This window comes from Oncorhynchus clarkii, chromosome 29, assembly GCF_045791955.1.
Source record: "Oncorhynchus clarkii lewisi isolate Uvic-CL-2024 chromosome 29, UVic_Ocla_1.0, whole genome shotgun sequence".
NCBI classification, from domain to species: domain Eukaryota; kingdom Metazoa; phylum Chordata; class Actinopteri; order Salmoniformes; family Salmonidae; genus Oncorhynchus; species Oncorhynchus clarkii.
Window position 1 is genome coordinate 45,554,871 of NC_092175.1, and position 27,976 is coordinate 45,582,846.

General features: G+C 46.2%; 1 protein-coding gene across 1 annotated transcript in view; it reads left to right on the plus strand.

Moving 5' to 3' along the window:
- LOC139388341 (vacuolar protein sorting 36 homolog) overlaps window positions 1-27,976 on the plus strand; it is a 54,947-nt gene that overhangs the window by 22,722 nt on the left and 4,249 nt on the right. Inside the window, exons 9-12 of the mRNA XM_071134955.1 lie at window positions 4,929-5,063; window positions 11,012-11,077; window positions 13,463-13,527; window positions 14,305-14,389. Coding sequence (XP_070991056.1) covers window positions 4,929-5,063; window positions 11,012-11,077; window positions 13,463-13,527; window positions 14,305-14,389 — 351 coding nt within the window. The remainder of the gene's footprint in view (window positions 1-4,928; window positions 5,064-11,011; window positions 11,078-13,462; window positions 13,528-14,304; window positions 14,390-27,976) is intronic.

Consider the following 27,976-nt stretch of genomic DNA (forward strand, 5'->3'; position numbering starts at 1 on the left):
GGGTCCCAATGTAGTATACTAGTTTGACCAGGGGGAATAGGGTCCCAATGTAGTGTACTAGTTTGACCAGGGGGAATAGGGTCCTAATGTAGTGCACTAGTTTGACCAGGGGGAATTGGGTCCCAATGTAGTATACTAGTTTGACCAGGGGGAATAGGGTCCCAATGTAGTGTACTAGTTTGACCAGGGGGAATAGGGTCCTAATGTAGTGTACTAGTTTGACCAGGGGGAATAGGGTCCCAATGTAGTGCACTAGTTTGACCAGGGGGAATCGGGTCCCAATGTAGTATACTAGTTTGACCAGGGGGAATAGGGTCCCAATGTAGTGCACTAGTTTGGCCAGGGGGAATAGGGTCCCAATGTAGTGTACTAGTTTGACCAGGGGGAATAGGGCCCCAATGTAGTGTACTAGTTTGACCAGGGGGAATAGGGTCCCAATGTAGTGCACTAGTTTGGCCAGGGGGAATAGGGTCTCAATGTAGTGCACTAGTTTGACCAGGGGGAATAGGGTCCCAATGTAGTGTACTAGTTTGACCAGGGGGAATAGGGTCCCAATGTAGTGCACTAGTTTGACCAGGGGGAATAGGGTCCCAATGTAGTGTACTAGTTTGGCCAGGGGGAATAGGGTCCCAATGTAGTGCACTAGTTTGACCAGGGGGAATAGGGTCCCAATGGGAGGTGCAGTGCAATGTGTTGTTTTACAGGGTCAGCCATACTAGTGCGGTAGTAGTAAGTAAATTAGGAATGCGTTAAGTCCCTAGACTACAGGGTTATGATCTCTGTATCCGCTCAGTTAGGTCAGTGGTTCCCAAACTTTTCACTCAGGCACCCCTTTCATCATGTGGGAACATCCTGTGCCCCATTTGCCTCCCTCAGTTAAATGAATTGCTGCTATTTGTTATATAAGAATAACACAAATTATTCGAATGTAGTTAATAAATTAGCCTTTTGCTCATGAAGAAACAGTAACTACTAACACGGCGACCTGGTTGCCCTCCCTGACGCCACCGCCTGGTTTCCCTCCCTGACGCCACCGCCTGGTTTCCCTCCCTGACGCCACCGCCTGGTTTCCCTCCCTGACGCCACCGCCTGGTTGCCCTCCCTGACGCCACCGCCTGGTTGCCCTCCCTGACGCCACCGCCTGGTTGCCCTCCCTGACGCCACCGCCTGGTTTCCCTCCCTGACGCCACCGCCTGGTTTCCCTCCCTGACGCCACCGCCTGGTTTCCCTCCCTGACGCCACCGCCTGGTTTCCCTCCCTGACGCCACCGCCTGGTTGCCCTCCCTGACGCCCGCCTGGTTCTCGAAAAGAGAACATGAAGGAGATATTAACCAGCCTACTGCTGTGACATGGCACATGCTTCCCTATCAATGAAGACTAGGGTGGGCCATTACTGTTGTAGATTATTGAAGACTAGTGTGGACCATTACTGTTGTAGATTATTAAAGACTAGGGTGGACCCATTACTGTTGTAGATTATTAAAGACTAGGGTGGGCCATTACTGTTGTAGATTATTGAAGACTAGGGTGGACCCATTACTGTTGTAGATTATTAAAGACTAGGGTGGACCCATTACTGTTGTAGATTATTAAAGACTAGGGTGGGCCATTACTGTTGTAGATTATTGAAGACTAGGGTGGGCCATTACTGTTGTAGATTATTGAAGACTAGGGTGGACCATTACTGTTGTAGATTATTAAAGACTAGGGTGGACCCATTACTGTTGTAGATTATTAAAGACTAGGGTGGGCCATTACTGTTGTAGATTATTGAAGACTAGGGTGGACCCATTACTGTTGTAGATTATTAAAGACTAGGGTGGACCCATTACTGTTGTAGATTATTAAAGACTAGGGTGGGCCATTACTGTTGTAGATTATTGAAGACTAGGGTGGGCCATTACTGTTGTAGATTATTGAAGACTAGGGTGGACCATTACTGTTGTAGATTATTGAAGACTAGGGTGGACCCATTACTGTTGTAGATTATTGAAGACTAGGGTGGGCCATTACTGTTGTAGATTATTAAAGACTAGGGTGGACCCATTACTGTTGTAGATTATTAAAGACTAGGGTGGACCCATTACTGTTGTAGATTATTGAAGACTAGTGTAGACCCATTACTGTTGTAGATTATTAAAGACTAGTGTAGACCCATTACTGTTGTAGATTATTAAAGACTAGGGTGGACCCATTACTGTTGTAGATTATTAAAGACTAGGGTGGACCCATTACTGTTGTAGATGATTGAAGACTAGGGTGGGCCATTACTGTTGTAGATTATTGAAGACTAGTGTGGACCATTACTGTTGTAGATTATTGAAGACTAGGGTGGACCCATTACTGTTGTAGATTATTAAAGACTAGGGTGGACCCATTACTGTTGTAGATTATTGAAGACTAGTGTAGACCCATTACTGTTGTAGATTATTAAAGACTAGTGTAGACCCATTACTGTTGTAGATTATTAAAGACTAGGGTGGACCCATTACTGTTGTAGATTATTAAAGACTAGGGTGGACCCATTACTGTTGTAGATTATTAAAGACTAGTGTGGACCATTACTGTTGTAGATTATTAAAGACTAGTGTAGACCCATTACTGTTGTAGATTATTAAAGACTAGGGTGGACCCATTACTGTTGTAGATTATTAAAGACTAGGGTGGGCCATTACTGTTGTAGATTATTGAAGACCAGTTTTTAAATTGTGAGAATCCAGCCTATTATATTGTTGTAGATGATGTAATAATTGAGTTGCGTCTCCGTGCCGACCCCTCCACGCGCCCCACAGTTTGGGAACCACTGGGCTGGGAACAATATAGGGGCTCAAACACACACACACACACACACACACACACACACTTAGATGCCCACACACACACACACACACTTAGATGCCCACACACAAACACACACACACACACGGATATCCCATGTGATCTGCTTGTACTCTAATACTCTGAAAGTTAATACTCTGAAAGTTAATGGGCTTTCTGGTTGTTGACAAGGATTTAGCTGGCTGTACACACACCATAGTATGTGAGTGGATCTGGATTTCCATCTGCTCTACTCTGCTCTCACACACACACACACACACACACACACACACACACACACACACACACACACACACGTTATGTTCTTCTATCCTCTGGGAGACCTAAAATACATTTCCATAAATCCAATTTTCCTTAACCCGTAACCCTATTTACATTGACTACCCCCCCCCTTTACACTGCTGCTACTCACTGTTTATTATCTATAATGTATAATCACTGTACAAATGACCTCGACTAACCTGTAGCCCTGCATAATTGACTCGGTACCGGTACCCCCTGTATATAGCCTCGTTATTGTTATGTTCATGTCTTGTGTTACCTATTGACTAGCCCCTTACCCAAACCCTAATTGTAACCGTAACCCCTAAACTTAAGAATAGCCTTTGTCCTCATGGGGACGCAGGAAATGTCCTCACGGGGACGCAGGAAATGTCCTCATGGGGACGCAGGAAATGTCCTCATGGGGACGCAGGAAATGTCCCCTCGAGGGAGGATTTTCCTTGTTTTACGACATCGCTGTGGGGACTTTTTTAGGGATTTTAAATCCTACACGAGGATAGAAGAACCAACACACACACACATCCATGTATGAGACATTGTGTGCTGACTGTGAGGTAGAGAGGGGCAGAGAATTGCAGACAGGCAGTTGAAGGGACACCTGTGTGTGTGCTTGTCCTCCGAACATGACAGATTTACCTACCATGGATTTGGCTGGTGTTACACACACACACACACACACACACACACACACACACACACACTCCGTCATGATATAATTTCACAGTAGCCTGTCCACTAAGACAGAACTGCCAGTAACCAGACATTCAGTTGGCAAAGACTGTCTTTGTTTGTTTACCAAATACCCTCAATGGGATGTTGACTTGTTTGTTTACCAAATACCCTCAATGGAATGTTGACTTGTTTGTTTACCAAATACCCTCAGTGGGATGTTGATTTGAGGCAGAACGTCTGGTCTACTAATGAATTAATCAGTTCTCTGTCTGGGTCTAATGTCGCTCTGTCTGTTTTCTCTACCAGACCATCCGGTTAGGGTGTGCGTGTACACACACACACACACACACGCACGTTTGGTTTGCTATCCTTGTAGGGACCAACCAATTGATTCCCATTCAAAATCCTATTTTCCTTAACCCTAATGCCTAACCCTGACCCCTAATTATAACCCTGACCCCTAATTATAACCCTGACCCCTAATTATAACCCTGACCCCTAATTATAACCCTGGCCCCTAATTATAACCCTGGCCCGTAATTATAACCCTGCCCCTAATTATAACCCTGGCCCCTAATTATAACCCTGGCCCCTAATTATAACCCTGGCCCCTAATTATAACCCTGGCCCCTAATTATAACCCTGGCCCCTAATTATAACCCTGACCCCTAATTATAACCCTGGCCCCTAATTATAACCCTGGCCCCTAATTATAACCCTGGCCCCTAATTATAACCCTGGCCCCTAATTATAACCCTGGCCCCTAATTATAACCCTGGCCCCTAAGTATAACCCTGGCCCCTAATTATAACCCTGACCCCTAATTATAACCCTGACCCCTAATTATAACCCTGGCCCCTAAGCCTAATATAGCCTTTTTCCTTGTGGGGTGAAATGTCCCCACTTGCCCCAATTTATTTTTTATTTTATTTTTTATCATCCCTGTGAGGATTTTCGGTCTCACAACCAAAAAAAAACACACACTGTACATCTTAATACCTCTATTGTTCTCTCTACCTCTACTTCTCTGTACCTCTCTCTCTGCTTCTCTCTCTCTCTGCTTCTCTCTCTCTCTGCTTCTCTCTCTCTCTGCTTCTCTCTCTCTCTGCTTCTCTCTCCCTCTCTCTCTACACCAGACTATCCGGTTCAAATCCTACCTGCTCAGTATGGGTATAGCCAACCCCGTTACCAGGGAGACGCACGGCTCAGGTACCCACTACCACCTACAGCTGGCCAAGCAGCTGGGAGACATTCTGCTGGCACCACTAGAGGTATGTGATCTTAAAGTACAGTGTGTGACAGTGGTTTTGCAGCATCCTGTAGTCTGCGGGTTCGAGAACGACCGGGAACTACGTCACCCTGGACGTCACGTTTCCCTCTTCTCTCTGGAGTTTGTTCAAACACATGAGATCACTTGGTTAGCTAGGATACAGTGGGGCAAATATATAAATAAATATATATACTCCGTGGTGGCAGGGTACTATATATATATATATACAGTGGGGCAAAAAAAGTATTTAGTCAGCCACCAATTGTGCAAGTTCTCCCACTTAAAAATATGAGAGAGGCCTGTCATTTTCATCATAGGTACACTTCAACTATGACAGACATTCCTCCATGCAGATCTCCTCTAGAGCAGTGATGTTTTGGGGCTGTTGCTGGGCAACACGGACTTTCAACTCCCTCCAAAGATTTTCTATGGGGTTGAGATCTGGAGACTGGCTAGGCCACTCCAGGACCTTGAAATGCTTCTTACGAAGCCATTCCTTCGTTGCCCGGGCGGTGTGTTTGGGATCATTGTCATGCTGAAAGACCCAGCCATGTTTCATCTTCAATGCCCTTGCTGATGGAAGGAGGTTTTCACTCAAAATCTCACGATACATGGCCCCATTCATTCTTTCCTTTACACGGATCAGTTGTCCTGGTCCCTTTGCAGAAAAACAGCCCCAAAGCATGATGTTTCCACCTCCTCCAAACTTGACGAGTTGAGTTTTTACCAAAAAGTTATATTTTGGTTTCATCTAACCATATGACATTCTCCCAATCTTCTTCTGGATCATCCAAATGCTCTCTAGCAAACTTCAGACGGGCCTGGACATGTACTGGCTTAAGCAGGGGGACACGTCTGGTAGGCTTTGTTACTTTGGTCCCAGCTCTCTGCAGGTCATTCACTAGGTCCCCCCGTGTGGTTCTGTGATTTTTGCTCATCGTTCTTGTGATAATTTTGACCCCACGGGTTGATCTTGCGTGGAGCCCCAGATCGAGGGAGATTATCAGTGGTCTTGTATGTCTTCCATTTCCTAATAATAGCTCCCACAGTTGATTTCTTCACACCAAGCTGCTTACCTATTGCAGATTCAGTCTTCCCAGCCTGGTGCAGGTCTACAATTTTGTTTCTGGTGTCCTTTGACATCTCTTTGGTCTTGGCCATAGTGGAGTTTGGAGTGTGAGTGTTTGAGGTTGTGGACAGGTGTCTTTTATACTGATAACAAGTTCAAACAGGTGCCATTAATACAGGTAACGAGTGGAGGACAGAGGAGCCTCTTAAAGAAGAAGTTACAGGTCTGTGAGAGGCAGAAATCTTGCTTGTTTGTAGGTGACCAAATACTTATTTTCCACCATAATTTGCAAATAAATTCATAAAAAATGCTACAATGTGATTTTCTGGATTTTTTTTTCTCATTTCATCTGTCATAGTTGAAGTGTACCTATGATGAAAATTACAGGCCTCTCTCATCTTTTTAAGTGGGAGAACTTGCACAATTGGTGGCTGACTAAATACTTTTTTGCCCCACTGTATATATCAGTGTTCCAGATCGAGTTCCAGTATTTTACAAACACGACATGCTATAAAGGGATACTTTGGGATTTTGGCAACGAGGCCCTTTTTATCTACTGCCTCATAGTCAGATGAACTCCATCTTTAATGTTTCTGTGTCCAGTATGAAGGAAGATGGAGGTGGTTTTTCAAGCCAATGCTAGCTAGCATTTGCGCTAACTTCACAGTGCCTTCGGAAGGTATTCATAGTCCTTATTATCTATATACTATCTCATTTACATAGGTATTCATAGTATGTAGATAATAAGGACTATGAATACCTATGTAAATGAGAGTCCTTATTATCTACATACTATCTCATTTACATAGATATTCACACGTCCCCGAGTCAATACATGTTAGAATCACCTTTGGCAGCGATTACAGCTGGGGGTCTTTCTGGGTCAGTCTCTCTAAGAGCTGGGAGTCTTTCTGGGTCAGTCTCTAAGAGCTGGGAGTCTTTCTGGTCTCTAAGAGCTGGGAGTCTTTCTGGGTCAGTCTCTAAGAGCTGGGAGTCTTTCTGGGTCAGTCTCTAAGAGCTGGGAGTCTTTCTGGGTCAGTCTCTAAGAGCTGGGAGTCTTTCTGGTCTCTAAGAGCTGGGAGTCTTTCTGGGTCAGTCTCTAAGAGCTGGGAGTCTTTCTGGGTCAGTCTCTAAGAGCTGGGAGTCTTTCTGGGTCAGTCTCTAAGAGCTGGGAGTCTTTCTGGGTCAGTCTCTCTAAGAGCTGTGAGTCTTTCTGGGTCAGTCTCTAAGAGCTGTGAGTCTTTCTGGGTCGGTCTCTAAGAGCTGTGAGTCTTTCTGGGTCAGTCTCTAAGAGCTGTGAGTCTTTCTGGGTCAGTCTCTAAGAGCTGGGAGTCTTTCTGGGTCAGTCTCTAAGAGCTGGGAGTCTTTCTGGTCTCTAAGAGCTGGGAGTCTTTCTGGGTCGGTCTCTAAGAGCTGGGAGTCTTTCTGGGTCAGTCTCTAAGAGCTGGGAGTCTTTCTGGGTCAGTCTCTAAGAGCTGGGAGTCTTTCTGGGTCAGTCTCTCTAAGAGCTGTGAGTCTTTCTGGGTCAGTCTCTAAGAGCTGTGAGTCTTTCTGGGTCAGTCTCTAAGAGCTGTGAGTCTTTCTGGGTCAGTCTCTAAGAGCTGTGAGTCTTTCTGGGTCAGTCTCTAAGAGCTGGGAGTCTTTCTGGGTCAGTCTCTAAGAGCTGGGAGTCTTTCTGGGTCAGTCTCTAAGAGCTGTGAGTCTTTCTGGGTCAGTCTCTAAGAGCTGTGAGTCTTTCTGGGTCAGTCTCTAAGAGCTGTGAGTCTTTCTGGGTCAGTCTAAGAGCTGTGAGTCTTTCTGGGTCAGTCTCTAAGAGCTGGGAGTCTTTCTGGGTCAGTCTCTAAGAGCTGGGAGTCTTTCTGGGTCAGTCTCTAAGAGCTGGGAGTCTTTCTGGGTCAGTCTCTCTAAGAGCTGGGAGTCTTTCTGGGTCAGTCTCTAAGAGCTGGGAGTCTTTCTGGGTCAGTCTCTAAGAGCTGGGAGTCTTTCTGGGTCAGTCTCTCTAAGAGCTGGGAGTCTTTCTGGGTCAGTCTCTAAGAGCTGGGAGTCTTTCTGGGTCAGTCTCTAAGAGCTGTGAGTCTTTCTGGGTCAGTCTCTAAGAGCTGTGAGTCTTTCTGGGTCAGTCTCTAAGAGCTGTGAGTCTTTCTGGGTCAGTCTCTAAGAGCTGTGAGTCTTTCTGGGTCAGTCTCTAAGAGCTGGGAGTCTTTCTGGGTCAGTCTCTAAGAGCTGGGAGTCTTTCTGGGTCAGTCTCTAAGAGCTGGGAGTCTTTCTGGGTCAGTCTCTAAGAGCTGGGAGTCTTTCTGGGTCAGTCTCTAAGAGCTGGGAGTCTTTCTGGGTCAGTCTCTCTAAGAGCTGGGAGTCTTTCTGGGTCAGTCTCTCTAAGAGCTGGGAGTCTTTCTGGGTCAGTCTTAAGAGCTGGGAGTCTTTCTGGGTCAGTCTCTAAGAGCCGGGAGTCTTTCTGGGTCAGTCTCTAAGACCCGGTAGTCTTTCCCGGGTCAGTCTCTAAGAGCCGGGAGTCTTTCCCGGGTCAGTCTCTAAGAGCCGGGAGTCTTTCCCGGGTCAGTCTCTAAGAGCCGGGAGTCTTTCCCGGGTCAGTCTCTAAGAGCCGGGAGTCTTTCCCGGGTCAGTCTCTAAGAGCCGGGAGTCTTTCCCGGGTCAGTCTCTAAGAGCCGGGAGTCTTTCCCGGGTCAGTCTCTAAGAGCCGGGAGTCTTTCTGGGTCAGTCTCTAAGAGCCGGGAGTCTTTCTGGGTCAGTCTCTAAGAGCCGGTAGTCTTTCCCGGGTCAGTCTCTAAGAGCCGGGAGTCTTTCCCGGGTCAGTCTCTAAGAGCTGGGAGTCTTTCTGGGTCAGTCTCTAAGAGCTGGGAGTCTTTCTGGGTCAGTCTCTAAGAGCTGGGAGTCTTTCTGGGTCAGTCTCTAAGAGCTGGGAGTCTTTCTGGGTCAGTCTCTAAGAGCTGGGAGTCTTTCTGGGTCAGTCTCTCTAAGAGCTGTGAGTCTTTCTGGGTCAGTCTCTAAGAGCTGTGAGTCTTTCTGGGTCAGTCTCTAAGAGCTGTGAGTCTTTCTGGGTCAGTCTCTAAGAGCTGGGAGTCTTTCTGGGTCAGTCTCTAAGAGCTGGGAGTCTTTCTGGGTCAGTCTCTAAGAGCTGGGAGTCTTTCTGGGTCAGTCTCTCTAAGAGCTGGGAGTCTTTCTGGGTCAGTCTCTAAGAGCTGGGAGTCTTTCTGGGTCAGTCTCTAAGAGCTGGGAGTCTTTCTGGGTCAGTCTCTCTAAGAGCTGGGAGTCTTTCTGGGTCAGTCTCTAAGAGCTGGGAGTCTTTCTGGGTCAGTCTCTAAGAGCTGTGAGTCTTTCTGGGTCAGTCTCTCTAAGAGCTGGGAGTCTTTCTGGGTCAGTCTCTAAGAGCCGGGAGTCTTTCCCGGGTCAGTCTCTAAGAGCCGGGAGTCTTTCCCGGGTCAGTCTCTAAGAGCCGGGAGTCTTTCCCGGGTCAGTCTCTAAGAGCCGGGAGTCTTTCCCGGGTCAGTCTCTAAGAGCCGGGAGTCTTTCTGGGTCAGTCTCTAAGAGCTGGTAGTCTTTCCCGGGTCAGTCTCTAAGAGCCGGGAGTCTTTCCCGGGTCAGTCTCTAAGAGCTGGGAGTCTTTCTGGGTCAGTCTCTAAGAGCTGGGAGTCTTTCTGGGTCAGTCTCTAAGAGCTGGGAGTCTTTCTGGGTCAGTCTCTAAGAGCTGGGAGTCTTTCTGGGTCAGTCTCTAAGAGCTGGGAGTCTTTCTGGGTCAGTCTCTCTAAGAGCTGTGAGTCTTTCTGGGTCAGTCTCTAAGAGCTGTGAGTCTTTCTGGGTCAGTCTCTAAGAGCTGTGAGTCTTTCTGGGTCAGTCTCTAAGAGCTGGGAGTCTTTCTGGGTCAGTCTCTAAGAGCTGGGAGTCTTTCTGGGTCAGTCTCTAAGAGCTGGGAGTCTTTCTGGGTCAGTCTCTCTAAGAGCTGGGAGTCTTTCTGGGTCAGTCTCTAAGAGCTGGGAGTCTTTCTGGGTCAGTCTCTAAGAGCTGGGAGTCTTTCTGGGTCAGTCTCTCTAAGAGCTGGGAGTCTTTCTGGGTCAGTCTCTAAGAGCTGGGAGTCTTTCTGGGTCAGTCTCTAAGAGCTGTGAGTCTTTCTGGGTCAGTCTCTCTAAGAGCTGGGAGTCTTTCTGGGTCAGTCTCTAAGAGCTGTGAGTCTTTCTGGGTCAGTCTCTAAGAGCTGTGAGTCTTTCTGGGTCAGTCTCTAAGAGCCAGGAGTCTTTCCCGGGTCAGTCTCTAAGAGCCGGGAGTCTTTCCCGGGTCAGTCTCTAAGAGCCGGGAGTCTTTCCCGGGTCAGTCTCTAAGAGCCGGGAGTCTTTCCCGGGTCAGTCTCTAAGAGCCGGGAGTCTTTCCCGGGTCAGTCTCTAAGAGCCGGGAGTCTTTCCCGGGTCAGTCTCTAAGAGCCGGGAGTCTTTCTGGGTCAGTCTCTAAGAGCTGGGAGTCTTTCTGGGTCAGTCTCTAAGAGCTGGTAGTCTTTCCCGGGTCAGTCTCTAAGAGCCGGGAGTCTTTCCCGGGTCAGTCTCTAAGAGCTGGGAGTCTTTCTGGGTCAGTCTCTAAGAGCTGGGAGTCTTTCTGGGTCAGTCTCTAAGAGCCGGGAGTCTTCCCGGGTCAGTCTCTAAGAGCCGGGAGTGATTGTAGTGTCCGTTCTTTCTTTTCTTCTAAATTCTTCAAGCTCCAGTTGGTTGTTGATCATTGCTAGACAGCCATTTCTTGCCGTACATTTTTAAGTAGATTTAAGTCAAAACTTTATCTCGTCCACTCCGGAACATTCTCTTGGTAATCAACTCCGGTGTAGGTTTGGCCTGGTGTTGTTAGGTTAAATATGTATCTCTTTCTCTCTGTTCCTGTAGGAGCGTGGTGGGATGATGGCTCTGACTGAAGTGTACTGTCTGGTCAACAGAGCTAGGGGAATGGAGGTGAGCTGAGGACACGCATACACACACACATATATACAAACACACACACACGCGTGCGCGCGCATCTTTAAAGGCATCTTTAAACTTTGCTGTGCATTCCAGGTTTCTTTTTACAGTCTATGGCGCGTAGAAACCATGTTCAGACACGGTGACCTGAGCTGATTGGCCAGCGGTAGGACTATAGGTGCACTCGATTGGTTCTCTGGACCTGCAGTTCTCTGGGTAGGCAGAGTTCCACCTTCAGACACGGGTGACCTGACACTTCGGTAGACTTTCCTTTCAAGTACATTTAAGCCAACTTTTACGCTTGTGCGCAGCGCTTCTACAAATGACTATTTCACTCAGTACTTCCACGTGCGAACAGCCCCCAGCCAGGCAGTGTTGCAGCGCGAGGTGGGACTGGTTGTATAGGATTCATAGTTCTTTTGATTCATTTACCAGCTATGAAACAAAATGGCCGAAATACTTTGAAAACAGCTACTTCAACATTTATTTTACTATAAACGTACTTGACTTTTTATTCACAAATGCGAATTAAACGCTCACACTGTAGAGTCCTGACCACCTGCCAACGTGGCTGCTGAAATAGACGCCAATGCCAAAATCTGCCTGCATTTTGGCAGGTTGTCGTGTTCATTTTAGGCCCTGGATGGGGATAATAAAAGGCCACTCTAAAACGTGTAGTTTTGTCACACGACACAATGCCACAGATGTCTCACGTTGAGGGAGTGTGCAATTGGCATGCTGACTGCAGGAATGTCCACCAGAGCGAATTGACCTCCACATCCGGCTTCTTCGCCCATTGGGGGTATTGTCTGAGACCAGCCACCCAGACAGCTGATGAAACTGTGGGTTTTCACAACTGAAGAATTTCTGCACAAACTGTCCGAAACCATTTCAGGGAAGCTCATCTGCGTACTCGTCGTCCTCGCCGGGGTCTTGACCTGACTGCAGTTCGGTGTCGTAACCAACTAACCAACTTCAGTGGGAAAATGCTCACCTTCGATGGCCACTGGCCTCGCTGGAGAAGTGTGCTCTTCACGGATGAATTCCGTTTTCAACTGTTCCTGGGATATTGGCGGGAACTGGAACATGCTGTCAGAGAGTGTGTGCCCCATGGTGGGGTTATGGTTTGGGCAGGCATAAACTATGGACAACGAACACAATTGCATTTTTACCAATGGCAAATTTGAATGCACAGTGATGCCGTGACGAGATCCTGAGGCTCATTGTCGTGCCATTGATCCTCCTCCATCACCTCATGTTTCAGCATGATAATACAAGGCCCCCATGTTGCAAGGATCTGAACACAATTCCTGGAAGCTGAAAACGTCCCAGTTCTTCCATGGCCTGCATACTCACCAGACATGTCACCCATTGAGCATGTTTGGGATGCTCTGGATCGACGTGTACGACAATGTGTTCCAGTTCCCACCAAAATATCCAGCAACTTCGCATAGTCATTGAAGAGGAGTGGGACAACATTCCACAGGCCACAATCAACAGCCTGATCAACTCCATGTGAAGGAGACGTGTCGCACTGCATGAGGCAAATGGTGGTCACACCAGATACTGACTGTGTTTCTGATCCACTCCCCTACCTTTAAAAAGAATTGAAGGTATCTTTGACGGATGCGTATTTGTATTCCCAGTCGTGTGAAATCCATAGATTAGGGACTAATTAATTTAGTTAATTCCTAACTGTAGCTCAGTAAAATCTTTGAAATTGTTGCGTTTTTATATTTTTGTTCAGTGTTACTTTTTTTTATAAACAATACCTCCCTATCTTTATTATTCTCTCCCCTCTTTTCCCGCTTCTTTCTACTCCTCTCTCCTCTCTCGTCCTCTCTCCTTCTCTCTCCTCCTTCTCTCTTTTTCTCCTCCTCTCTCCCCTTTTCCCCCTTCTTTCTCGTCCTCTCCTCTCTCCTTCTCTCTACTCCTCTCCTCTACTCCTCTCTCATCCTCTCCTTCTCTCTACTCCTCTCTCCTTCTCTCTACTCCTCTCTACTCCTCTCTCCTCCTCTCTCCTTCTTTCTCATCCTCTCCTTCTCTCTACTCCTCTCCTCTCTCGTCCTCTCCTCTCTTCTTCTCTCTACTCCTCTCCCCTTCTCTCTCGTCCTTTCTCCTTCTCTACTCCTCTCTCGTCCTCTCGTCCTCTCTCCTTCTCTCTCGTCCTCTCCTCCTCTCTCCTCCTCTCTCGTCCTCTCCTCCTCTCTTGTCCTTTCCTCCTTTCTCCTTCTCTACTCCTCTCTCGTCCTCTCCTTCTCTCTCGTCCTCTCCTCCTCTCTCGTCCTCTCCTCCTCTCTCCTTCTCTCTCGTCCTCTCCTCCTCTCTCGTCCTCTCCTCCTCTCTCCTTCTCTCTCCTTCTTTCTCGTCCTCTCCTAGCTGCTGTCTCCAGAGGATTTGGTGAATGCCTGTAAGATGTTTGAGTCGCTGAAGCAACCACTGAGGTCAGTGTGTGTGTGTGTCATAGAGGAATCGGCCGAGCTCTTCCTGTTTGACTTCCTGTTGTTGGAGGCTGTTTCCTGTGGCCGTGTCACTTCCTGCCCCTTCCCAGAGATTCAAAAGAAAACAGAGAACTCAGACCCAGGCCACTTTCCAATTGTTTTCCTATATAGTGCACTACTTTTGACCAGGACCCATAGGGTTGTTTTCAAAAGTAGTGCACTATATAGGGAATGGGGTGCTCTTTGGGACTCATTCCTGGTCCTTCTACTTACTTGCTTAAAATGAAAATCTACTGACTCTGTGTTAGAGCAACAGGAAAACCATTGTAGTGGAACAACTGTCTAAAAGACAGACTGTTTTCTACCATCCTCACTGTGTTACTTTACCAACTCCCTGTTAAACTTCATTATTTTCATTTCCATCACCCCCTTATTTCTCCCACCTTTTTTATCTTCTCTCTCTCTCCCTCTCTCTTCCTCCATCCTTCATCTCCCTCCATCCCCTCTCTCTCTCTCTCTCTCCCTCATTCCCCTCTCTCTCTCGCTCCCTCCTTCCCCTCTCTCTCTCTCTCTCTCTCTCGCCCTCCCTCCTTCCCCTCTCTCTCTCCCCCTCTGTCCCCTCTCTCTCTCCCTCCTTCCCCTCTCTCTCTCTCTCTCTCCTTCCGTCTCTCTCTCTCCCTCCTTCCCCTTTCACTCTCCCTCTCTCTCCCCCTCTGTCCCCTCTCTGTCCCCCTCCGTTCCCCCTCTCCCTCCGTCACCCCTCTCTCTCTCTCTCTCCAGGTTGCGTATCTTTGACAGTGGTGTGATGGTGGTTCAGTTGCAGTCCCACAGTGAGGAGGAGATGATCTCCTCGGCCCTGGACAACGTAAGAATCGCAATCACTTTTATTCACCAACAACATTTACCCAGAATGACACAGTGAGTTGGTGCTGCTAGTGACAGACAAATTAGAGGAATTGGGCCTGGGGGCTTTCCCTCTGCATTCCACTTCACTTGTCCTAGGGCTGCATTCCAGGTCACTTGTCCTAGGGCTGCATTCCAGGTCACTTGTCCTAGGGCTGCATTCCACTTCACTTGTCCTAGGGCTGCATTCCAGTTCACTTGTCCTAGGGCTGCATTCCACTTCACTTGTCCTAGGGCTGCATTCCAGTTCACTTGTCCTAGGGCTGCATTCCACTTCACTTGTCCTAGGGCTGCATTCCACTTCACTTGTCCTAGGGCTGCATTCCAGGTCACTTGTCCTAGGGCTGCATTCCAGGTCACTTGTCCTAGGGCTGCATTCCAGGTCACTTGTCCTAGGGCTGCATTCCACTTCACTTGTCCTAGGGCTGCATTCCAGTTCACTTGTCCTAGGGCTGCATTCCACTTCACTTGTCCTAGGGCTGCATTCCAGTTCACTTGTCCTAGGGCTGCATTCCACTTCACTTGTCCTAGGGCTGCATTCCACTTCACTTGTCCTAGGGCTGCATTCCAGGTCACTTGTCCTAGGGCTGCATTCCAGGTCACTTGTCCTAGGGCTGCATTCCACTTCACTTGTCCTAGGGCTGCATTCCACTTCACTTGTCCTAGGGCTGCATTCCAGGTCACTTGTCCTAGGGCTGCATTCCAGGTCACTTGTCCTAGGGCTGCATTCCAGGTCACTTGTCCTAGGGCTGCATTCCAGGTCACTTGTCCTAGGGCTGCATTCCAGGTCACTTGTCCTAGGGCTGCATTCCAGGTCACTTGTCCTAGGGCTGCATTCCAGGTCACTTGTCCTAGGGCTGCATTCCAGGTCACTTGTCCTAGGGCTGCATTCCAGGTCACTTGTCCTAGGGCTGCATTCCAGGTTACTTGTCCTAGGGCTGCATTCCAGGTTCACTTGTCCTAGGGCTGCATTCCAGTACATGTTAGCAGAGGGAATAGTAACATATTGATGTAGTTTCCTTATAAACATGTTATTACATGGACAGTTTAAAATGTAAATTCCTTCTCGTTGTATTGAAGCTACAAAATCCTCAACAGTTGCACTTGGAGTATTGTTATATTCTCCTAAGAGAAGAACAGCACCTTTAGGGACAACAACACCTTTAGGGACAGCTCTATCAACACCTTTAGGGACAGCTCTATCAACACCTTTAGGGACAACAGCACCTTTAGGGACAACAGCACCTTTAGGGACAGCTCTATCAACACCTTTAGGGACAGCTCTATCAACACCTTTAGGGACAGCTCTAACAACACCTTTAGGGACAGCTCTATCAACACCTTTAGGGACAGCTCTAACAGCACCTTTAGGGACAGCTCTATCAACACCTTTAGGGACAGCTCTAACAACACCTTTAGGGACAGCTCTATCAACACCTTTAGGGACAGCTCTAACAACACCTTTAGGGACAGCTCTATCAACACCTTTAGGGACAGCTCTATCAACACCTTTAGGGACAGCTCTATCAACACCTTTAGGGACAGCTCTATCAACACCTTTAGGGACAGCTCTATCAACACCTTTAGGGACAGCTCTAACAACACCTTTAGGGACAGCTCTATCAACACCTTTAGGGACAGCTCTATCAACACCTTTAGGGACAGCTCTATCAACACCTTTAGGGACAGCTCTATCAACACCTTTAGGGACAGCTCTATCAACACCTTCAGGGACAGCTCTATCAACACCTTTAGGGACAGCTCTATCAACACCTTTAGGGACAGCTCTATCAACACCTTTAGGGACAGCTCTATCAACACCTTTAGGGACAGCTCTATCAACACCTTTAGGGACAGCTCTATCAACACCTTTAGGGACAGCTCTATCAACACCTTTAGGGACAGCTCTATCAACACCTTTAGGGACAGCTCTAACAACACCTTTAGGGACAGCTCTATCAACACCTTTAGGGACAGCTCTATCAACACCTTTAGGGACAGCTCTATCAACACCTTTAGGGACAGCTCTATCAACACCTTTAGGGACAGCTCTATCAACACCTTTAGGGACAGCTCTATCAACACCTTTAGGGACAGCTCTAACAGCACCTTTAGGGACAGCTCTATCAACACCTTTAGGGACAGCTCTATCAACACCTTTAGGGACAGCTCTATCAACACCTTTAGGGACAGCTCTAACAGCACCTTTAGGGACAGCTCTATCAACACCTTTAGGGACAGCTCTATCAACACCTTTAGGGACAGCTCTATCAACACCTTTAGGGACAGCTCTAACAACACCTTTAGGGACAGCTCTAACAACACCTTTAGGGACAGCTCTATCAACACCTTTAGGGACAGCTCTAACAACACCTTTAGGGACAGCTCTAACAACACCTTTAGGGACAGCTCTAACAACACCTTTAGGGACAGCTCTATCAACACCTTTAGGGACAGCTCTATCAACACCTTTAGGGACAGCTCTAACAGCACCTTTAGGGACAGCTCTATCAACACCTTTAGGGACAGCTCTATCAACACCTTTAGGGACAGCTCTATCAACACCTTTAGGGACAGCTCTAACAGCACCTTTAGGGACAGCTCTATCAACACCTTTAGGGACAGCTCTATCAACACCTTTAGGGACAGCTCTATCAACACCTTTAGGGACAGCTCTAACAACACCTTTAGGGACAGCTCTAACAACACCTTTAGGGACAGCTCTATCAACACCTTTAGGGACAGCTCTATCAACACCTTTAGGGACAGCTCTATCAACACCTTTAGGGACAGCTCTAACAACACCTTTAGGGACAGCTCTATCAACACCTTTAGGGACAGCTCTATCAACACCTTTAGGGACAGCTCTATCAACACCTTTAGGGACAGCTCTATCAACACCTTTAGGGACAGCTCTAACAACACCTTTAGGGACAGCTCTATCAACACCTTTAGGGACAGCTCTAACAACACCTTTAGGGACAGCTCTAACAACACCTTTAGGGACAGCTCTAACAACACCTTTAGGGACAGCTCTAACAGCACCTTTAGGGACAGCTCTAACAACACCTTTAGGGGCAGCTCTAACAGCACCTTTAGGGACAGCTCTAACAACACCTTTAGGGGCAGCTCTAACAACACCTTTAGGGACAGCTCTAACAGCACCTTTAGGGACAGCTCTAACAACACCTTTAGGGGCAGCTCTAACAACACCTTTAGGGACAGCTCTATCAACACCTTTAGGGACAGCTCTATCAACACCTTTAGGGACAGCTCTAACAACACCTTTAGGGACAGCTCTAACAACACCTTTAGGGACAGCTCTATCAACACCTTTAGGGACAGCTCTATCAACACCTTTAGGGACAGCTCTATCAACACCTTTAGGGACAGCTCTAACAACACCTTTAGGGACAGCTCTATCAACACCTTTAGGGACAGCTCTATCAACACCTTTAGGGACAGCTCTATCAACACCTTTAGGGACAGCTCTAACAACACCTTTAGGGACAGCTCTATCAACACCTTTAGGGACAGCTCTATCAACACCTTTAGGGACAGCTCTAACAACACCTTTAGGGACAGCTCTAACAACACCTTTAGGGACAGCTCTAACAGCACCTTTAGGGACAGCTCTAACAACACCTTTAGGGGCAGCTCTAACAGCACCTTTAGGGACAGCTCTAACAACACCTTTAGGGGCAGCTCTAACAACACCTTTAGGGACAGCTCTAACAGCACCTTTAGGGACAGCTCTAACAACACCTTTAGGGGCAGCTCTAACAACACCTTTAGGGACAGCTCTAACAGCACCTTTAGGGACAACAACACCTTTAGGGACAGCTCTAACAACACCTTTAGGGACAGCTCTAACAACACCTTTAGGGGCAGCTCTAACAGCACATTTAGGGACAGCTCTAACAACACCTTTAGGGACAACAACACCTTTAGGGACAGCTCTAACAACACCTTTAGGGACAACAACACCTTTAGGGACAGCTCTAACAACACCTTTAGGGACAGCTCTAACAACACCTTTAGGGACAGCTCTAACAACACCTTTAGGGACAGCTCTAACAACACCTTTAGGGACAGCTCTAACAACACCTTTAGGGACAGCTCTAACAACACCTTTAGGGACAGCTCTAACAACACCTTTAGGGGCAGCTCTAACAGCACATTTAGGGACAGCTCTAACAACACCTTTAGGGGCAGCTCTAACAACACCTTTAGGGGCAGCTCTAACAGCACCTTTAGGGACAGCTCTAACAACACCTTTAGGGACAGCTCTAACAACACCTTTAGGGGCAGCTCTAACAACACCTTTAGGGACAGCTCTATCAACACCTTTAGGGACAGCTCTAACAACACATTTAGGGACAGCTCTAACAGCACCTTTAGGGACAGCTCTAACAACACCTTTAGGGACAACAACACCTTTAGGGACAGCTCTAACAACACCTTTAGGGACAGCTCTAACAACACCTTTAGGGACAGCTCTAACAACACCTTTAGGGACAGCTCTAACAACACCTTTAGGGGCAGCTCTAACAACACCTTTAGGGACAGCTCTATCAACACCTTTAGGGACAGCTCTATCAACACCTTTAGGGACAGCTCTAACAACACCTTTAGGGACAGCTCTAACAACACCTTTAGGGACAGCTCTATCAACACCTTTAGGGACAGCTCTATCAACACCTTTAGGGACAGCTCTATCAACACCTTTAGGGACAGCTCTAACAACACCTTTAGGGACAGCTGTAACAACACCTTTAGGGACAGCTCTAACAACACCTTTAGGGACAGCTCTATCAACACCTTTAGGGACAGCTCTATCAACACCTTTAGGGACAGCTCTATCAACACCTTTAGGGACAGCTCTAACAACACCTTTAGGGACAGCTCTATCAACACCTTTAGGGACAGCTCTATCAACACCTTTAGGGACAGCTCTATCAACACCTTTAGGGACAGCTCTATCAACACCTTTAGGGACAGCTCTATCAACACCTTTAGGGACAGCTCTAACAACACCTTTAGGGACAGCTCTATCAACACCTTTAGGGACAGCTCTAACAACACCTTTAGGGACAGCTCTAACAACACCTTTAGGGGCAGCTCTAACAGCCCCTTTAGGGACAGCTCTAACAGCACCTTTAGGGACAGCTCTAACAACACCTTTAGGGGCAGCTCTAACAACACCTTTAGGGACAGCTCTAACAACACCTTTAGGGGCAGCTCTAACAGCACCTTTAGGGGCAGCTCTAACAACACCTTTAGGGGCAGCTCTAACAACACCTTTAGGGACAGCTCTAACAGCACCTTTAGGGACAGCTCTAACAACACCTTTAGGGACAGCTCTAACAACACCTTTAGGGACAGCTCTAACAGCACCTTTAGGGACAACAACACCTTTAGGGACAGCTCTAACAACACCTTTAGGGACAGCTCTAACAACACCTTTAGGGACAGCTCTAACAACACCTTTAGGGGCAGCTCTAACAGCACATTTAGGGACAGCTCTAACAACACCTTTAGGGGCAGCTCTAACAACACCTTTAGGGGCAGCTCTAACAGCACCTTTAGGGACAGCTCTAACAACACCTTTAGGGACAGCTCTAACAACACCTTTAGGGGCAGCTCTAACAACACCTTTAGGGACAGCTCTATCAACACCTTTAGGGACAGCTCTAACAACACATTTAGGGACAGCTCTAACAACACCTTTAGGGACAGCTCTAACAACACCTTTAGGGGCAGCTCTAACAACACCTTTAGGGACAGCTCTATCAACACCTTTAGGGACAGCTCTATCAACACCTTTAGGGACAGCTCTATCAACACCTTTAGGGACAGCTCTAACAACACCTTTAGGGACAGCTCTAACAACACCTTTAGGGACAGCTCTATCAACACCTTTAGGGACAGCTCTAACAACACCTTTAGGGACAGCTCTAACAACACCTTTAGGGACAGCTCTAACAACACCTTTAGGGACAGCTCTATCAACACCTTTAGGGACAGCTCTATCAACACCTTTAGGGACAGCTCTAACAGCACCTTTAGGGACAGCTCTATCAACACCTTTAGGGACAGCTCTATCAACACCTTTAGGGACAGCTCTATCAACACCTTTAGGGACAGCTCTAACAGCACCTTTAGGGACAGCTCTATCAACACCTTTAGGGACAGCTCTATCAACACCTTTAGGGACAGCTCTATCAACACCTTTAGGGACAGCTCTAACAACACCTTTAGGGACAGCTCTAACAACACCTTTAGGGACAGCTCTATCAACACCTTTAGGGACAGCTCTATCAACACCTTTAGGGACAGCTCTATCAACACCTTTAGGGACAGCTCTAACAACACCTTTAGGGACAGCTCTATCAACACCTTTAGGGACAGCTCTATCAACACCTTTAGGGACAGCTCTATCAACACCTTTAGGGACAGCTCTAACAACACCTTTAGGGACAGCTCTATCAACACCTTTAGGGACAGCTCTAACAACACCTTTAGGGACAGCTCTAACAACACCTTTAGGGACAGCTCTAACAACACCTTTAGGGACAGCTCTAACAACACCTTTAGGGACAGCTCTAACAGCACCTTTAGGGACAGCTCTAACAACACCTTTAGGGGCAGCTCTAACAGCACCTTTAGGGACAGCTCTAACAACACCTTTAGGGGCAGCTCTAACAACACCTTTAGGGACAGCTCTAACAGCACCTTTAGGGACAGCTCTAACAACACCTTTAGGGGCAGCTCTAACAACACCTTTAGGGACAGCTCTATCAACACCTTTAGGGACAGCTCTATCAACACCTTTAGGGACAGCTCTAACAACACCTTTAGGGACAGCTCTAACAACACCTTTAGGGACAGCTCTATCAACACCTTTAGGGACAGCTCTATCAACACCTTTAGGGACAGCTCTATCAACACCTTTAGGGACAGCTCTAACAACACCTTTAGGGACAGCTCTATCAACACCTTTAGGGACAGCTCTATCAACACCTTTAGGGACAGCTCTATCAACACCTTTAGGGACAGCTCTAACAACACCTTTAGGGACAGCTCTATCAACACCTTTAGGGACAGCTCTATCAACACCTTTAGGGACAGCTCTAACAACACCTTTAGGGACAGCTCTAACAACACCTTTAGGGACAGCTCTAACAGCACCTTTAGGGACAGCTCTAACAACACCTTTAGGGGCAGCTCTAACAGCACCTTTAGGGACAGCTCTAACAACACCTTTAGGGGCAGCTCTAACAACACCTTTAGGGACAGCTCTAACAGCACCTTTAGGGACAGCTCTAACAACACCTTTAGGGGCAGCTCTAACAACACCTTTAGGGACAGCTCTAACAGCACCTTTAGGGACAACAACACCTTTAGGGACAGCTCTAACAACACCTTTAGGGACAGCTCTAACAACACCTTTAGGGGCAGCTCTAACAGCACATTTAGGGACAGCTCTAACAACACCTTTAGGGACAACAACACCTTTAGGGACAGCTCTAACAACACCTTTAGGGACAACAACACCTTTAGGGACAGCTCTAACAACACCTTTAGGGACAGCTCTAACAACACCTTTAGGGACAGCTCTAACAACACCTTTAGGGACAGCTCTAACAACACCTTTAGGGACAGCTCTAACAACACCTTTAGGGACAGCTCTAACAACACCTTTAGGGACAGCTCTAACAACACCTTTAGGGGCAGCTCTAACAGCACATTTAGGGACAGCTCTAACAACACCTTTAGGGGCAGCTCTAACAACACCTTTAGGGGCAGCTCTAACAGCACCTTTAGGGACAGCTCTAACAACACCTTTAGGGACAGCTCTAACAACACCTTTAGGGGCAGCTCTAACAACACCTTTAGGGACAGCTCTATCAACACCTTTAGGGACAGCTCTAACAGCACCTTTAGGGACAGCTCTAACAACACCTTTAGGGACAACAACACCTTTAGGGACAGCTCTAACAACACCTTTAGGGACAGCTCTAACAACACCTTTAGGGACAGCTCTAACAACACCTTTAGGGACAGCTCTAACAACACCTTTAGGGGCAGCTCTAACAACACCTTTAGGGACAGCTCTATCAACACCTTTAGGGACAGCTCTATCAACACCTTTAGGGACAGCTCTATCAACACCTTTAGGGACAGCTCTAACAACACCTTTAGGGACAGCTCTATCAACACCTTTAGGGACAGCTCTATCAACACCTTTAGGGACAGCTCTATCAACACCTTTAGGGACAGCTCTAACAACACCTTTAGGGACAGCTGTAACAACACCTTTAGGGACAGCTCTAACAACACCTTTAGGGACAGCTCTATCAACACCTTTAGGGACAGCTCTATCAACACCTTTAGGGACAGCTCTATCAACACCTTTAGGGACAGCTCTAACAACACCTTTAGGGACAGCTCTATCAACACCTTTAGGGACAGCTCTATCAACACCTTTAGGGACAGCTCTATCAACACCTTTAGGGACAGCTCTATCAACACCTTTAGGGACAGCTCTATCAACACCTTTAGGGACAGCTCTAACAACACCTTTAGGGACAGCTCTATCAACACCTTTAGGGACAGCTCTATCAACACCTTTAGGGACAGCTCTAACAACACCTTTAGGGGCAGCTCTAACAGCCCCTTTAGGGACAGCTCTAACAGCACCTTTAGGGACAGCTCTAACAACACCTTTAGGGGCAGCTCTAACAACACCTTTAGGGACAGCTCTAACAACACCTTTAGGGGCAGCTCTAACAGCACCTTTAGGGGCAGCTCTAACAACACCTTTAGGGGCAGCTCTAACAACACCTTTAGGGACAGCTCTAACAGCACCTTTAGGGACAGCTCTAACAACACCTTTAGGGACAGCTCTAACAACACCTTTAGGGACAGCTCTAACAGCACCTTTAGGGACAACAACACCTTTAGGGACAGCTCTAACAACACCTTTAGGGACAGCTCTAACAACACCTTTAGGGACAGCTCTAACAACACCTTTAGGGGCAGCTCTAACAGCACATTTAGGGACAGCTCTAACAACACCTTTAGGGGCAGCTCTAACAACACCTTTAGGGGCAGCTCTAACAGCACCTTTAGGGACAGCTCTAACAACACCTTTAGGGACAGCTCTAACAACACCTTTAGGGGCAGCTCTAACAACACCTTTAGGGACAGCTCTATCAACACCTTTAGGGACAGCTCTAACAACACATTTAGGGACAGCTCTAACAGCACCTTTAGGGACAGCTCTAACAACACCTTTAGGGACAACAACACCTTTAGGGACAGCTCTAACAACACCTTTAGGGATAGCTCTAACAACACCTTTAGGGACAGCTCTAACAACACCTTTAGGGACAGCTCTAACAACACCTTTAGGGACAGCTCTAACAACACCTTTAGGGACAGCTCTAACAACACCTTTAGGGACAGCTCTAACAACACCTTTAGGGACAGCTCTAACAACACCTTTAGGGGCAGCTCTAACAACACCTTTAGGGACAGCTCTATCAACACCTTTAGGGACAGCTCTAACAACACATTTAGGGACAGCTCTAACAGCACCTTTAGGGACAGCTCTAACAACACCTTTAGGGACAACAACACCTTTAGGGACAGCTCTAACAACACCTTTAGGGACAACAACACCTTTAGGGACAGCTCTAACAACACCTTTAGGGACAGCTCTAACAACACCTTTAGGGACAGCTCTAACAACACCTTTAGGGACAGCTCTAACAACACCTTTAGGGACAGCTCTAACAACACCTTTAGGGACAGCTCTAACAACACCTTTAGGGACAGCTCTAACAACACCTTTAGGGACAGCTCTAACAGCACCTTTAGGGACAGCTCTAACAGCACCTTTAGGGACAGCTCTAACAGCACCTTTAGGGACAGCTCTAACAGCACCTTTAGGGACAGCTCTAACAGCACCTTTAGGGGCAGCTCTAACAACACCTTTAGGGACAGCTCTAACAGCACCTTTAGGGACAACAACACCTTTAGGGACAGCTCTAACAACACCTTTAGGGACAGCTCTAACAACACCTTTAGGGGCAGCTCTAACAACACCTTTAGGGACAGCTCTAACAACCATTTCATACTCCTCGGGAGTGAATGTAACATTGTGTAGTTCTCATGCATTCTGGTCCATCATTATTCAATTATTGTTTAACCCAGATAATGCTGTTGTCAAACCAGTTCTGGAAAAATAAATAATTTTTTGTTGTTGTTGTATTTTATGTATTTATTATTCCGGATTGTATACCTAATGTGGGGAAAAATGTGTGTTTGTACATTAGAAGTACTTGTTTATGAAAGTGAGCAAGCTTCATAGGGATTTTACCCACATCAAAGGTGCATTTTAGTAAATATTCTAGGCCACCAATCTGTTGGAATATTAAATTAGGGATTATATTCCAAATGCAAATCCTCATTTCTTAAATTGTTTTGTTTCCATTTAATCATAAATATTATATTAGAGGTTTTATAATCCAGACAAAATGAGAAAAAAAAATCCAGAAAATCCCATTGTAGGATTTTTAATGAATTTATTTGCAAATTATGGTGGAAAATAAGTATTTGGTCACCTACAAACAAGCAAGATTTCTGCCTCTCACAGACCTGTAACTTCTTCTTTAAGAGGCTCCTCTGTCCTCCACTCGTTACCTGTATTAATGACAGTATAAAAGACACCTGTCCACAACCTCAAACACTCACACTCCAAACTCCACTATGGCCAAGACCAAAGAGATGTCAAAGGACACCAGAAACAAAATTGTAGACCTGCACCAGGCTGGGAAGACTGAATCTGCAATAGGTAAGCAGCTTGGTTTGAAGAAATCAACTGTGGGAGCAATTATTAGGAAATGGAAGACATACAAGACCACTGATAATCTCCCTCGATCTGGGGCTCCACGCAAGATCTCACCCCGTGGGGTCAAAATGATCACAAGAACGGTGAGCAAAAATACCAGACCCACACGGGGGGACCTAGTGAATGACCTGCAGAGAGCTGGGACCAAAGTAACAAAGCCTACCATCAGTAACACACTACGCCGCCAGGGACTCAAATCCTGCAGTGCCAGACGTGTCCCCCTGCTTAAGCCAGTACATGTCCAGGCCCGTCTGAAGTTTGCTAGAGAGCATTTGGATGATCCAGAAGAAGATTGGGAGAATGTCATATGGTCAGATGAAACCAAAATATAACTTTTTGGTAAAAACTCAACTCGTCATGTTTGGAGGACAAAGAATGCTGAGTTGCATCCAAAGAACACCATACCTACTGTGAAGCATGGGGGTGGAAACATCATGCTTTGGGGCTGTTTTTCTGCAAAGGGACCAGGACGACTGATCCATGTAAAGGAAAGAATGAATGTGGCCATGTATCGTGAGATTTTGAGTGAAAAACATCAGCAAGGGCATTGAAGATGAAACGTGGCTGGGTCTTTCAGCATGACAATGATCCCAAACACACCACCCGGGCAACGAAGGAGTGGCTTCGTAAGAAGCATTTCAAGGTCCTGGAGTGGCCTAGCCAGTCTCCAGATCTCAACCCCATAGAAAATCTTTGGAGGGAGTTGAAAGTCCGTGTTGCCCAGCTACAGCTCCAAAACATCACTGCTCTAGAGGAGATCTACATGGAGGAATGGGCCAAAATACCAGCAGTGTGTGTGAACCTTGTGAAGACTTACAGAAAACGTTTGACCTCTGTCATTGCCAACAAAGGGTATATAACAAAGTATTGAGATAAACTTTTGTTATTGACCAAATACTTATTTTCCACCATAATTTACAAATAAATTAATTAAAAATCCTACAATGTGATTTTCTGAATTTCTTTCTTTCTTCATATCATATATCATATCAATCATATCATATATATCATATCAATCATATGATATATATATCATATCAATCATATTAGTCATATATCATATGTCAATCATATGAGATACGACCCAGACCCGTGACATTTGTTTTCATTCTGGATCCGGACCCGCTCGGGTGGATCCATGAATACCTCGAAGACAAATGTACAGAAGGAATACAGACAGGAATTTCCACAAGATGAATATAACTACTAACTTACATGTGTAACCATGGCTCTATAGTAACTAACTTACTGTAACATGTGTAACCATGGCTCTATAGTAACTAACTTACTGTAACATGTGTAACCATGGCTCTATAGTAGCTAACTTACTGTAACATGTGTAACCATGGCTCTATAGTAACTAACTTACTGTAACATGTGTAACCATGGCTCTATAGTAACTACTAACTTACTGTAACATGTGTAACCATGGCTCTATAGTAACTAACTTACTGTAACATGTGTAACCATGGCTCTATAGTAACTAACTTACTGTAACATGTGTAACCATGGCTCTATAGTAACTACTAACTTACTGTAACATGTGTAACCATGGCTCTATAGTAAATAACGTACTGTAACATGTGTAACCATGGCTCTATAGTAACTACTAACTTACTGTAACACGTGTAACCATGGCTCTATAGTAACTACTAACTTACTGTAACATGTGTAACCATGGCTCTATAGTAACTACTAACTTACTGTAACATGTGTAACCATGGCTCTATAGTAACTACTAACTTACTGTAACACGTGTAACCATGGCTCTATAGTAACTACTAACTTACTGTAACATGTGTAACCATGGCTCTATAGTAACTAACTTACTGTAACATGTGTAACCATGGCTCTATAGTAACTAACTTACTGTAACATGTGTAACCATGGCTCTATAGTAACTAACTTACTGTAACATGTGCAACCATGGCTCTATAGTAACTAACTTACTGTAACATGTGTAACCATGGCTCTATAGTAACTACTAACTTACTGTAACACGTGTAACCATGGCTCTATAGTAACTACTAACTTACTGTAACATGTGTAACCATGGCTCTATAGTAACTACTAACTTACTGTAACATGTGTAACCATGGCTCTATAGTAACTACTAACTTACTGTAACACGTGTAACCATGGCTCTATAGTAACTACTAACTTACTGTAACATGTGTAACCATGGCTCTATAGTAACTAACTTACTGTAACATGTGTAACCATGGCTCTATAGTAACTAACTTACTGTAACATGTGTAACCATGGCTCTATAGTAACTAACTTACTGTAACATGTGCAACCATGGCTCTATAGTAACTAACTTACTGTAACATGTGCAACCATGGCTCTATAGTAACTAACTTACTGTAACATGTGTAACCATGGCTCTATAGTAACTAACTTACTGTAACATGTGTAACCATGGCTCTATAGTAACTAACTTACTGTAACATGTGTAACCATGGCTCTATAGTAACTAACTTACTGTAACATGTGTAACCATGGCTCTATAGTAACTAACTTACTGTAACATGTGACCATGGCTCTATAGTAACTACTAACTTACTGTAACATGTGTAAGCATGGCTCTATAGTAACTAACTTACTGTAACATGTGTAACCATGGCTCTA